General features: G+C 39.8%; 1 protein-coding gene and 1 non-coding gene across 3 annotated transcripts in view; both read left to right on the top strand.

The window, feature by feature from the left end:
* Nucleotides 1-4,703: 4,703 nt before the first annotated feature.
* On the top strand, nucleotides 4,704-4,775 carry trnad-guc. The gene has a single exon. It is a non-coding gene; the product is annotated as a tRNA-Asp (tRNA).
* Nucleotides 4,776-5,081: 306 nt separating this feature from the next.
* uimc1 (ubiquitin interaction motif containing 1) overlaps nucleotides 5,082-12,748 on the top strand; it is a 26,215-nt gene continuing 18,548 nt past the window's right edge. The window contains exons 1-7 of one of the 2 annotated variants that reach the window (XM_046039227.1): nucleotides 5,082-5,207; nucleotides 5,547-5,637; nucleotides 7,373-7,508; nucleotides 9,062-9,146; nucleotides 10,687-10,805; nucleotides 11,792-11,972; nucleotides 12,198-12,364. In XM_046039227.1, coding sequence (XP_045895183.1) covers nucleotides 7,395-7,508; nucleotides 9,062-9,146; nucleotides 10,687-10,805; nucleotides 11,792-11,972; nucleotides 12,198-12,364 — 666 coding nt within the window. In that variant the 5' untranslated portion in view covers nucleotides 5,082-5,207; nucleotides 5,547-5,637; nucleotides 7,373-7,394. Of the gene's footprint in view, nucleotides 5,208-5,230; nucleotides 5,414-5,546; nucleotides 5,638-7,372; nucleotides 7,509-9,061; nucleotides 9,147-10,686; nucleotides 10,806-11,791; nucleotides 11,973-12,197; nucleotides 12,365-12,748 lie in introns of those variants that run through there. The other variant, XM_046039226.1, reaches the window with a different exon arrangement.

The raw sequence follows: 12,748 nt of genomic DNA, 5'->3' as shown, positions 1-12,748 counted from the left end.
CTGTGTTTGTCTGAAGGTGTCCGAGCTGAGAGGAGGCGGGACTTATAAAGCACATGAGAACCGTGGAGAGGCAACACACGCAGCCGCTCCGCCGCCCGCCTCAAATGTGGCGACACTTGTGTTTTCTCTTCCGCATTTTGGCGATAAAATACACAGAAGACGAACGTTTTAGACCATAAATGTTCTTTTATGAGTGAGAAAAAGTTCTTCGCTTCAGACTGAGGTCGTGTTTGGCGACCAGGACTCATTCATTTAATCCCAGGATGCTTCAAACCTCTCCAACACTCCATCACTTTGTACAACTCGCGGCGAGTTTTCTTCACATTTCGTCTCTAAAAATGACTAAAAAGAATTTGTATTAAATATAACAGTGGTTTCCCAGTAAGCGGAGACGTGTGGGGATAGAATAAAACTGAAATCGCTGCAATAATGTGATTAATTTAGTTTCAATCAGAGACGTTTTCTGTGGAGGTAAACACACGGTTGCTGTCGGGGACTCCGGCCGTTACTCCTGTCAGATGAATCCGCTGGAATATAGGCTAGCAGTTACTTACCGTCTCCACTAAATTACTGTATTTAAATAGATTTAATATGAACTGGTTTGAAAACAGTTGAATAGTTATTAAACACCAGATTGTAGTTCATCATTTAATGGCGGCTTTTTGTTCTGCGGTATACAGTGACATGAAGGTGATAGTCAATAGCTTCAGTTTCTCCCACCAGACAAAATATTTAGTCAGTTTGCTGTAGGCCTAATAATTTCCTAATTTTAATTGGATCCTTTTCATGACACCAGATTCATTTTAATTTTATGACTGTTTCACAAAATCAACATTTCTTATTTTTTTAAAAGTACAGTATGCAGTAAGTACAGCTGCTGAAATTAACAGTTTGTCCTCCCAGAAAACGACAGAGCTTAAAACAACCAAATTTTACGTTATGAGTGGACTCTTGCAGCTATGTGATACAGTGTAAGTGGAAAAAACACCAGGTGTAGGATATGAATCACCACATTTTTTTATAGTATTATTAGTGTTAGCTAGCTAGTGTTAGCAATAGGCCTACTGTTGGTGTGGTTTTGTGTTATTTTAGCATTTGTTGTAGCATTAGCTACCGTTACCATTGTCGCTAGCTATATTATTCAATTCAATTCAGTTTTATTTATAACTGCTCCAAATCACAACAACAGTTATCTCAGAGCGCTTTTCGTAAAAGAGCAGGTCTAGACCGTATTCTGTGATGTTACTTACAGAAACCCAACAGTTCCCACCAAGAGCAAGCACTAGTAATGTTAATGAATATAATAACAATAATAACAATAGCACTATAGTAACAATAATTGTTAACAATAAGGGTGTCGAGCAGGAACACGGGGGCAGCAGGTGACCCGCAGCCACAGATCCAGACTCCACAGCTCCAGAGCCAGAAACACCTGCAGGAAGTGATAGGAGGAGAGAGGAGAGAGACGAGAAAGCACAAGACTACCGGAAAGGGGAGAAGTTGTGTTAGTAACATGCAATAATGGGATGAGGTTGCATACAGAGGGAGAGAAAGTAGAGGAGAGAGGAGCTCAGTGCATCATGGGAAGTCCCCCGGCAGTCTAGGCCTATAGCAGCATAAATAATAATAATAATAATAAAAATAATCCTTATTTGTAGAGCACTTTTCAAAAACAAGTTACAAAGTGCTTTAACAAGTGTAAAGAATAATACAAAAAAACAAGATAAGAGCATGAAAACATTGAAAAGACTAAAATACACGTTTAAGATAAATATAAAATTAGTAAAATACAATAAAATAAAAGGGATAAAATAAAGTCAAATAAGATCGGGAAAGGCTCTCCTATAATAGTTTTCAGTCGAGACTCTGGAACAGACAACAGACCTCTGCCCGAGGATCTCAAGGTACGTGCTGGTGCGTATGGGACTAAAAGGTCAGAAATATAACAAGGCGAGAGGCCATGAAGAGCTTTAAAAGTGATCAATAAAAGTCAATTCTAAAACATACTGGGAGCCAGTGTAATGAAGCTAAAATAGGAGTAATGTGGTCATATTTCTTTGTTCTGGTTAAAAGCCTGGCAGCTGATTTCTGGACAGTCTGGAGTCGATCATTAGATTTTTGGGTTAAACAGGTGAAAAGGCTGTTGCAATAATCCAGGCGTGATGAGATGAAGGCGTGTAAAATGGTCTCGGTGTCCTTAAAAGTTAACATAGATCGAATTTTAGCTATATTTCTAAGTTGATAAAAACATGATTGAACAAGCTTTGTGGTGTGCTGCTCAAAATTTAAATTACTATCAAACCAAACACCAAGGTTCTTTGCCACAGGCTTAATGTGATTTACTAGGGAACCAGCAGATGGCAGTATTTGATTTGCCATCTGCTGGGACCCGATGACCAGGATTTCTGTTTTGTCTGAGTTCAGCTGGAGGAAATTATTTGACATCCATTTTTTAACTTCACAAAGGCAGTTGTTAAGTGAACTCAGCATTCCAGGGTCTTTTTTGGCAGCCTGATAATAAGGAATTGCAGTAATCCAGCCTAGAAGTAACAAATGCATGGATCCAGTTTTTCTGCATCATTTTTAGACAGGATATTCCTGATTTTCGCAATATTACGGAGGTGAAAAAAGGCGTTCCTTGAAATTTGCTTAATGTGAGACTTAAACGACATGTCCTAATCAAAGATAACTCCAAGATTCCTCACAGTGGTGCTGGAGGCCAGGGCGATGCCATCATGGGAAACTATATCTTTAGATAATGCGTCACAGAGGTGCTTAGGCCCCAGAGCAATAACTTCAGTTTTATCTAAGTTTAAATGTTAAATTATGTTACTGTTTAAGCCCCTTACCCTAACCCTAACCATCACAGGGGTGTGTGTGTGCCTAACCTTGATTCTATGCATGTAGACCGGTTAACCTCCTTGTGTTGCAATGGGCAACAGAAAATGCTCATATATGTCATTTTAGATTAAACATTCATATATGTCATTTTAGATTAAACATTCATATATGTCATTTTAGATTAAACATTCATATATGTTGTTTTGGGAGTCATTAAAACATACTCATATAGTTTTATAGACATTAACTATCAACCTATTCTGTCACTTCTATATGAAGACGTGTTGGAAATGTATGCACATTTAAGCGCACTGTCCTAAATGTGGTGAGTCACCTAGATTAGTGCTTCTCAAAGTGGGGTGAGGAGGTTCCTGGGGGGCCTGGCAGGAATGGGAATCATATTTTTACTTTCATTCCGTATATAAGTGACACAATGACAGAATGTATGACTATTTTGGTAATATGTTTCTGTCGCATTCTGCCTGTCGGCTATTTTAAGTTTAGCTCTCTGAGTTATTTGATCAGTTCGGTATCTGTTATTTAGTCTGTTGTGTTTTGGGGTTCAGTCCCGTCTGTTTTCCTGTGTCCAGTCTGTTAGTGTCTATTGTGAGCTCTGCCTGATTTGATATTTGTTTGGTTATTATCATTCTGTGTTAATCTGTCTTGCTGAGCTATCTTAGTCCGTTTGTTGAGTTTGTCTATGTTGTTCTGTCTTCTGCTTGTGCTGTGTGGTGGTTCTGGTCTGATCTGTCCTGTTATCTCGGTGTCTGCCTTTAGTTCTTGTTCAGTTCCTGTCTCATGTATTAGTTTCTGTACCAACATGCTTGGGTTCTGTCTGTTTGCTAGGTGTCAATTTATGTTCTTATAGTTTCATCATTAATTAATCTGATTTTGATTCTGCTTTAGTCTCTATGTTGCCTTGTCTACTATTTTATTCATCCGCATCTTTAAGTTACTTATTATCTGTCTTGTCTCTTATCTTAGTTCCTAGTTCGGTGTCTTAGTTCCTAGTCCTGTGCGTTAGTTTATGTCTTAGTGTTTAGTAACTTGTGTTAGGTCTGTTCCCCCTCAGTATCTGCCTACCTGCCTGTCTCTCTGTTTTACCCTGCTGTCTTGTACTTGTTTTTTGATTAAATGGATTAAATCCCTGACCAGTATCTCTGCCCTAGTGTCTAGCGTTTGGGCTCTCTCCTGTTTGCACTTCATCCGAATATCGTGACAGTTTCATATACTCTCTGTAATAAAACATCAAACAAATCAAACAATGTTATCACACTAGGGACCCTGGGACAAAATCTTCATGGTCAGTTTATGATGTGGCAAAGTTTGAGACCCACTGGCCTAGACAACACAACACACAATAGCGACTCTTTGAGAAAGCCTGACAAAGCATCTGTATCTGAAGAATTATTGGTACCCTCCAGGATCCGTATGAAATGCCTTTTTAATATGTGGTATATATGCAGTTTGGTTAGGTTTAAGTACCAAAACTACTTGGTTTATTATAAAGGAGTCTTTGGTTATGAATTTAGACTTTATAAATTATTATCACATTACATTACATACATTGCAGTAAGAGAAAATAATTTACAGAGAAACTACTTAGGTAGGGTACGTTAATCTTAAATATTATATTATATAACTAACGTTTTTACTGTTATCTGTATTTTGGTATGACTTTTTTTTTTTATTTGACCAAGTATCCTGTATCATAAGTAGGCCTACATATGAAAACATCCCTGCATGAAAAACAAGATGTTAAAAAAAGTTGCAGGAGTTGTCCACACTAAATATTGTCTTCACATTTCTGTTGCCTGTGAGTTTTAAAGATTTGAGGTTAAATTAAAGTAAAACTGTAACCTTCCTCGTTAGTATAGTGGACAGTATCTCCGCCTGTCACGCGGAAGACCGGGGTTCGATTCCCCGACGGGGAGAAATTTTAATTTTATATGGTAGTATTTTTCACATTTATAGAGTAACACCCTTGGCCCAAATTTGGTATTCTGTGGGGCTGTTTCCACTATTATAAAATCTTTTAACCATCCATTGCTAGATTATTCACAGTAACGTTACGTGAAGGGAACAACAAAGCATCCAAATTACAATCAAGGGCGGCTGGACTTGGTTAAACATACTCGAAGACGTTCAGCTCGGATGAGAGGAATCTTCAACCAAGTCCGGCTGCCCTTGATCTTCTCTTGGCTAATTATATCACCTGGATGATTGAGAACCTTCACAGACAACAATAACAATGCGACATTAACCGACAGTTCGTGAAGGCAGCACGAAAGACGCGCCTTACGTGGGAGTCACGTGATGGCGTGAACAGAAACAAACATGGCGCCGCGAAAGTGAGGAAAGCTACTGTGAGTTGTTTTCCAAACTGAACATTGTCGGTTTATTGTTGTTTTTATGAAACTGTTTCGCAAAGAAAGACACAAACGGCCGACGTGCTTTTTAACTAAACGGCTAACTAAACAGAAAATCGAATATATGAACTTTATTTGCAGTTTTTAGTGACCAGTTTGCTTCCATATGAACCGATGTTGTTCTCGCGCTGTGAGAGATAGCTGTAAGTTAACAGAAGATATTTGCTTTGAGCGACCCTTTTAACTGTGAGCTGGACCGATTAAAATATGAATTAAATAATTTCAAGTGTTCTTACGCAGCTCATTTTTATCTTTTCTTTTCAACTTTAACACAAGGTCAGTTTGTTTGGGCTCCACGCTCGTGCCATTCCGTCTCACCGACCCTCCGGATAGATGAGAGGAAGAAGAGGACGCTCTTCATCATCAGGTAAAACTACTGCTGAGGCTGCGAAAAGTGAGAACACACATTTCCTTTCCTAACCACTTTTCCTTGACCTCTATGAAAAACGAGGTCAAGGAAAGATGTGAAGGTCTTATGCAGATGAAGGCTCGCCACCTTCAACTAAACCTCTCCTAAGACTGAACTCTTGGTCATTCCAGTCTAATAATCTATCCACCATAACATCAAACTACAAATTAGCTCCTCAACCATCACTCCAACCAGGGTGGTGAGAAACTTGGGTGTCATGATTGATGACTAGTTGTCCTGTTCAGACCGTCCTCCGGCTCTGCTCTCTACAACATCAGAAAAATCAGGCCCTACCTCACCCAGCTTCTGGTACAGGCCATGGTTATCTCTCACCTCGTCCACTGCAGTGCCCTCCCATTAGGTCTTCCAGCTTGTGCGGTGAAACCCTTACTAATGATTCATGGTTTTTTGATTAACGAAAGAAAAAAATCTATATTTATGGCTTCGGAGCTCAGCTTTCTATACTTTTTGGATTGTGTCACAAGCATTTAAAACAGACGCTATGTTGTTTCTACATTTACGTGGATCTGCTGTAGGGCTGGGAGATAAGGCCAAAAATGGTATCGCGATAAAAACATTTAATTTAAGTCGATATCGATAAATATCACGATACATGTCAAATCATTATTTCTTTCGAGTTTAAAGGCAGATTTTTTCCCCTGAATGAAAATTGAAGGGCCAGATGGTTATTTGTCGTGTGCTGAGCATAAATTATAGTTTAACCACACAAACACTTGATGCCAAACAGTGGATCACTTCACATATCTGTGGTCGAACATTCAAAACAATTATAATATAAAATAATTTTTTTCAAAAAATATAATTAGTAAATCTTTTTTCAGTCCCTTTTTCTCAAAAAAAAAAAACTTCTTAATAGAAAAATTAAGCTCTAATTGTGCCCCACGCTAACGGAGGTAAGAAAGGATGCAGATTTCCTTGGCTTTTAGAGAAGTTGACCAGCTCTTATCATGGCTGCCACTTTAATACATCCGGGTTGTTTCACTCAGCTAGCTAGGAACCCTCCTATGCAAAAAAGACAGTTTGACCACAGCCTGAGAGTAAACCAAACCTGCTGCACACGTGGTACAACAGTTCTTTAAAGGAGGGATAAGAACTGGCTGATACAACACAAAGCCAGCATTTCCTAAAAGTAGGAAGCTACATGTCACCTTAATGTTGGCAAGATAGAAACTAGGGCTGAACAATTTATCGTTTTCAAATTAAAATTGCGATTTTCCGATTGTGCTTATTTGTTCAGTTGTCCTTGATTGTTGTGCTTCTACTGTGGTTAAGGAGGCTACGTAGTTAAACTGTTTATTTCTTTTTTGTCTGTTTTAACCGTGTTTATTGTTGATATACAATCGTGAGTCTGCAAAAAGGTGTTTTATTTTGAAAATCAACCTCTATATTCTCTATGCCCTTCTGTGTCTGACTTCCTGCCCGGTTCATCTGCTCTGTGCTGCTTGACGTGGCTTCCATCAAAAATAGACTGGCAGTGAATATTTCACTTTAGCAAAACTTCAATTTAAAAAAAATCGATAATCGCAATATCTGGCAGAAAAATCACTATTCGATTCTTTCGCAATATCGCTCAGCCCTACTAGAAACCCTGCAGCGATGTGAGACGCTGGATTATTTGGTTTTGAAATGTAACACTTGGATCTATTTTTTGGTGTGTGTCTCGGTTGGTCAGAGTTTCTCAGGAGCAGAGCAGGATGCCTCTGAGGAAGCAAATTATCAAGGAGGCCAGCAACACTCCCTCTGGAAGCCAAGAGACCGACGAAAACACACAGGAGGAGGACGACGCTCTCGACGACAGAATCAATAATGTAAAGTACCTGTTAAACAGCTGAGATACAGGTTCAGTTTCAGAGAGGTTTATATGTCTAAACCCAAAAGTTATTCACGCACAATGTGAATTTTAAAACGCGTGACTTTGACCACTGGACTATTCACGCGAGTGTTCACACACAATGTGATAATAAACACAACCTGCCAATACCACAGCTATATGAACCCAAATAAAACATTTTGATCTAATTTAGTTGCAATAAACGGATCAAACTGATGCCGATATGACTACGTCATGATGCCGGTTTGTTAAAAAATTGAAGTCACGCTTTGTTAGGTCTGTCAGCAAGATGACAATCTTACGACTTTTAAAATGCTTGTTTTCTGAATGGAGTTTGGATCTATCTGGGCTATGTTAACTTCTTTCATAGTACAGTACAGCGTTAATTGGAATCACGTAACAGACACATATTTTCAGCATCTGGCTGCTTAGAAGCGCGAGTGAAGATAAATAACAAAAATTAAAAAGTTAATTTGAGGAAAGCAATTAGCTTATTTGGCGTGAGTGTGCAGATTTGATCAAGATTCATCGGATCCAAATCGAAACTGAAATTTGCAAATCTATAAACTATGAATGAAAATATGAAAATATTTTGCTTCAAATGCTGAAAATTCATCAGTTATAACTTAGACAGGCCTCTCAATCGGCTGACTTTTACTACCTTTCTGCCGTGGCAGAGTGTGGAGATTTGTCCGTGTGCCCTAGTAACTGCACAACCAGTCCACGGTAGCAACCAGCAATTTTACGTGAGTTTAAAGGTCACGTGAAACGATAACTGTGGGCAAGCGCAGCCAAGCCGAGATCCTCCCACAATGCATCCTTCTTTCTCTCCTGTGGGTTTTCCTAAGAAATCTGGCCCCTCACTAGTTGACAGCGGGTCGAGGGAGGCGTCGCTCAGCTGCAGAACACATGCGCCTGCGTCAGGCTGCCCCGCATTGCCACTAGCTGCCAGAGCCACTAGCGGATCCCGGCTTTCCTGCTCTTGCTTATTGAATGTTTCATGTAGTAGTGCACCGTGGGAGTCGTGTCTGCCTTGCATCAGCACAACTGCAACACACAGACAAAAACTCCACGCTTTTGCAGATCTCTGCCACGGCAGAAGTGTTGCAAAAGTCAGCCAATTGAGATGCCCGTCTGAGTGGTAACTGTATCTCTCAGACTTTTCAGCCATTAATAATTATGTACGTACCCAGTACCCATTTAGAGATTATTTTACTCATTTCCAAATCAGATTATGCACACGGATTGAGATGCAGTTACACAACTTCCCTGCTCAAGTTTGTAAATATTTATATTTAATGACGGCCCCACACCAACCACTGTTCATTCAAATTGGTTGTTGAAATAATCTTGAAATGTACCTCTGCAGAGTTCATGTAGGAGCCTACCGACGTTAAACATATTTTTAACAAAGCAGTTTTGATGATTCACCTGTGGCTGGATAGTAAAAAAAAAAAAAAAAGATACTCCTCAGGAAACTTGGGGAAATGAGAGCATTAAAACTTTGTGAGTTTGTGTTTGTTCTTCCAGGACGAGCCGTCAGCATCACTTCTGTCACCGTCGTCATCGAGAGAAAAACGCCGGAGAGAGAGGGAAAACAAATCCAAACCCAAAGGTACGTAACATGACGTGTAGGGCATCACAGTATTTACAAAACGTTGATTTTGTGCAGGTTAAACGTTCTGTAAGATGGAGACATAAAGTAATTTGTGTCACACCATCACTAGACATTCATCTGCTGTAGGATGTTTTGTTGTAATCGTGAGTCTGTGTGTAGAGCAGCGTTCCCACGGCTCCTTAAAAAGTCTTTAAGGTGTCTGAAATTTACCCTAAATTTGCTGTAGGTGTCGTTTAAGGCTTGCTTGAAAATTGTCAGTGGTAAAACGTCTAATTACCGTGTATTTGTTTGATTAACTTACCGTTAGACAACGCGGGACTCCACCAATTAATATAAGTTTCAGGTTACACTAGCTGCAGATGTTGATGTCTGGCTGCGTCATATTTCAACATCTGCGGTTGTGGTTGCAGGATGGGAAGACGCGGGTTTAATGGGATAAAAAAAATGATCTAACAACTACAGCCTATAATAACTTTCTAAAGTGTCTCTCTTCACCGTAATTTCTTTTCCTTCATGTATTATCCATGTTTACCTCTCTCTGTAGCGGTGCAACAGCTTGGCCGGAAAGTGAAGTCCCGCCTGGCATCGATTCCTTGCTACCTTTGCTTTATAATGTGTATTCCTTTCTGTTATTAAGTTGAACACAGCATAGCACGAGTTCACGTTCACAAACAGACACGATCAGTTCAGAAAATATTTTTAAAATATAATTACATTGTCTATAAAATGCAGGGGGGGAAAAGGCTCATAGCAGAGACAGTCAAACAGAGAGCAACAGAGTAGGTCAAAGAGTCATGTTAGTATCATTTGTACAGTTAAAGACGCATCTCTTTTCTATTAAAGAAATTGTTTCAAGAAATTTGGGGTCTTAAATTATATTTGTAGAGGTGTTTAAGTGTTTAAAACACTGAATTTGACTGTTAAAATGGTGCAAGAACCCTGCAGAGACACATGACCACATTAACTTTGTTGTAACTGCTGTCGTAGTGACAGGCGGACAAAGCCATGTGAAGGTTTTGAGGCTTTTTCCTGATTGTGATGACGTGTGACGTTTTGAAGTATTCAAAGTTTCGAAGACAGACTGACATCTAGTGGTTTGCAGAAATTATTGCAACCATGAACCTTACATTGGGGTGGTGGTGGTACAGTGGATAAGACACATGCCTTTGGTGTGAGAGACCCGGGTCCTCTGTGACACACCAGTGTGTCCCTGAGCAAGACGCTTAACCCCTAGTTGCTCCAGAGACGTGCCACCTCTGAAATATATAGCAGTTTATAAGTCGCTTTGGATAAAAGTGTCAGCTAAATGAATAATAATTATTATTAAAAACAATGCACACAACGCCTCGTTCATTTCAGTTGACTACGAGAAGTATTACATTAAAAGGCCTAAGAACGTTGTGTGTCATTAAGGTGCTGCAAGAAATGCAGCTTACATCTTGCTATCTCCCACAACGTGTAGATGATTTATATTTATACTAGTGCTGGTAATAATTAAAATTGACTGACTTTGGATTAATTAACTGTCTGTGTTCAGAGATGACAGAGGAGGAGATGATGGACTTGGCCCTGCGTCTGAGTGAACAGGAAGCCAGTATCACCGCGCTCAAGCTGCAGAAAGAGGAAGAGGCCGTGATGAAAGCCATCCAACAGAGTGTGAGTCGGTTTGTCAGTAGAGACTTGTCGGTGATCATTTGAGAGGCTGCGGTTTGTGGTTGTTTTTGGTCTCGGGGCCGTTCTGTGGCGGACAGATGAATCGATGAAATAATCTGTTGAAGCTTAGCGAGTACTAAAATCATCGTTAGCTGCAGCCCTACAGCTAAACAGGCCATATGTATTTTCAAGATATGTTATGCTAGTCTGAATCACCTTTTATTTGTTTGATTATGTGAACACACACAAGGAGTCTGACTTCAGAGAAACTTGCAGAGTGAAATAAACATACAGCTAATAACAAGAACAACTAAGCTGAACCACATACAACATTATTTATCAAACTGGGTCGGACTGGATGAATTTAGCGCGAGGAGGAAACACATGTGACAAAGTCCGGTTTTCAAAATAAGGTGTCTATACAGGATGGAAATAACGTTAATTGGGTTATATTCACAGGAAGTATAAAACATATTACATGTGTCCATTAAAAATAAATGGACACATGTAATTTACTTTAACCCCCACCATAGTCTCTCCAAACCCTGTTGGAAACACTTAGGAAAAAGGCACATTTTGACTATTTAATTTATGCAATTGTTTAAAAAAATATATATAGCGGAATAAAAGGTGAAAAACCTTGTTCGGTATTCGGGAAAGTTTTTCATTATATTCGACTTCGGCCAAGAATTTTCATTTCGGTGCATCCCTAGAAAATAAATCCAAAATTCTTTGATTTCAGCTTCTCAAATGTGAATATTTTCTGCTTTCCTTACACCTCTATGACAGCAAACTGATTATATTTGGGTTGCGGACAAAAGAAAACTGTTGAGGACGTAATCTTGAGCTTTGGGAAACACTAATGGACATTTTTCATAATTTCCTGGACCTAACGACTAATCGGTTAATTGAGAAAACAATTGTTAGTTTCATATTTTTTTTTTTTTTATTAGTTAAAACAATAGCCCTTTATGGTTTTTCTCTTGTAGATGGTCAGCCAGACACAACTGTGCCCACCTTCCCAAAGTCAGAGCCTGCTCTCTGACGCTGAAACTTCACTCAGGCTCGGCTCTCGACGGAAACTCTTGTGCTCAAACAGGAAGATGCCGCCTGCCATAGATCCGGGAGCGTCAGAGGACAGCTGCAGAACTGAGACAGACCTGGACCGAGGTGAGACCCTGAAGACCGCGGAGTCAGTTTTGTTTTTAAATATCCTACAATGCTTCGTTTCCTTCTCCACCAGCACTTCAAAATAAAAAGTAAAATCAGATTCTGCTGAAGTACCACACCAGGAAGACGCATCAAAATAAAAGTATATAATTTTGGTGTTTAATCAGACCACCTGCAGGTATAAAATCAAACTGAGTTTGAAAACATGCTGTATTGTATTCTCAGGAGCAAAAGGAAGTGGAGATGAAAATACTAACGGGAATAAAAAGCGTAAAAGGAAAGAAGGAAGTCCTCTGCTGGAGATGCCGGACTTGTCACAGACGCAGGAAGTCTTTTCTCAGGCTTCACCCTGCAGCTCAGAATCTCTCTCAGTGGCTCTGGACTCACCACAGGTTTGTGGTGGCTTTACTTTTCCTTAACATTTTACAGGGCGACAACAAATCATTACATCTCTCTCTCTCTCTCTCTCTGTCTCTGTCTCTGTCTCTCTCTCTCTGTCTCTGTCTCTCTCTCTCTGTCTCTGTCTCTGTCTCTGTCTCTCTCTCTGTCTCTCTCTCTCTGTCTCTCTCTCTCTCTCTCTCTCAGTCTCTCTCTCTCAGTCTCTCTCTCTCTGTCCCTCTCTGTCTCTCTCTCTTTCAGTCTCTCTCTCTCAGTCTCTCTCTCTCTGTCCCTCTCTCACTCTCTCTCTCTTTCAGTCTCTCTCTCTCAGTCTCTCTCTCTCTCAGTCTCTCTCTCTTTCAGTCTCTCTCTTTCAGTCTCTCTCTCTCTGTCTCTCT

This window comes from Micropterus dolomieu, linkage group LG23 (genome assembly GCF_021292245.1).
Source record: "Micropterus dolomieu isolate WLL.071019.BEF.003 ecotype Adirondacks linkage group LG23, ASM2129224v1, whole genome shotgun sequence".
Lineage (NCBI taxonomy): Eukaryota > Metazoa > Chordata > Actinopteri > Centrarchiformes > Centrarchidae > Micropterus > Micropterus dolomieu.
This window is presented reverse-complemented; position numbering and strand designations above follow the sequence as displayed.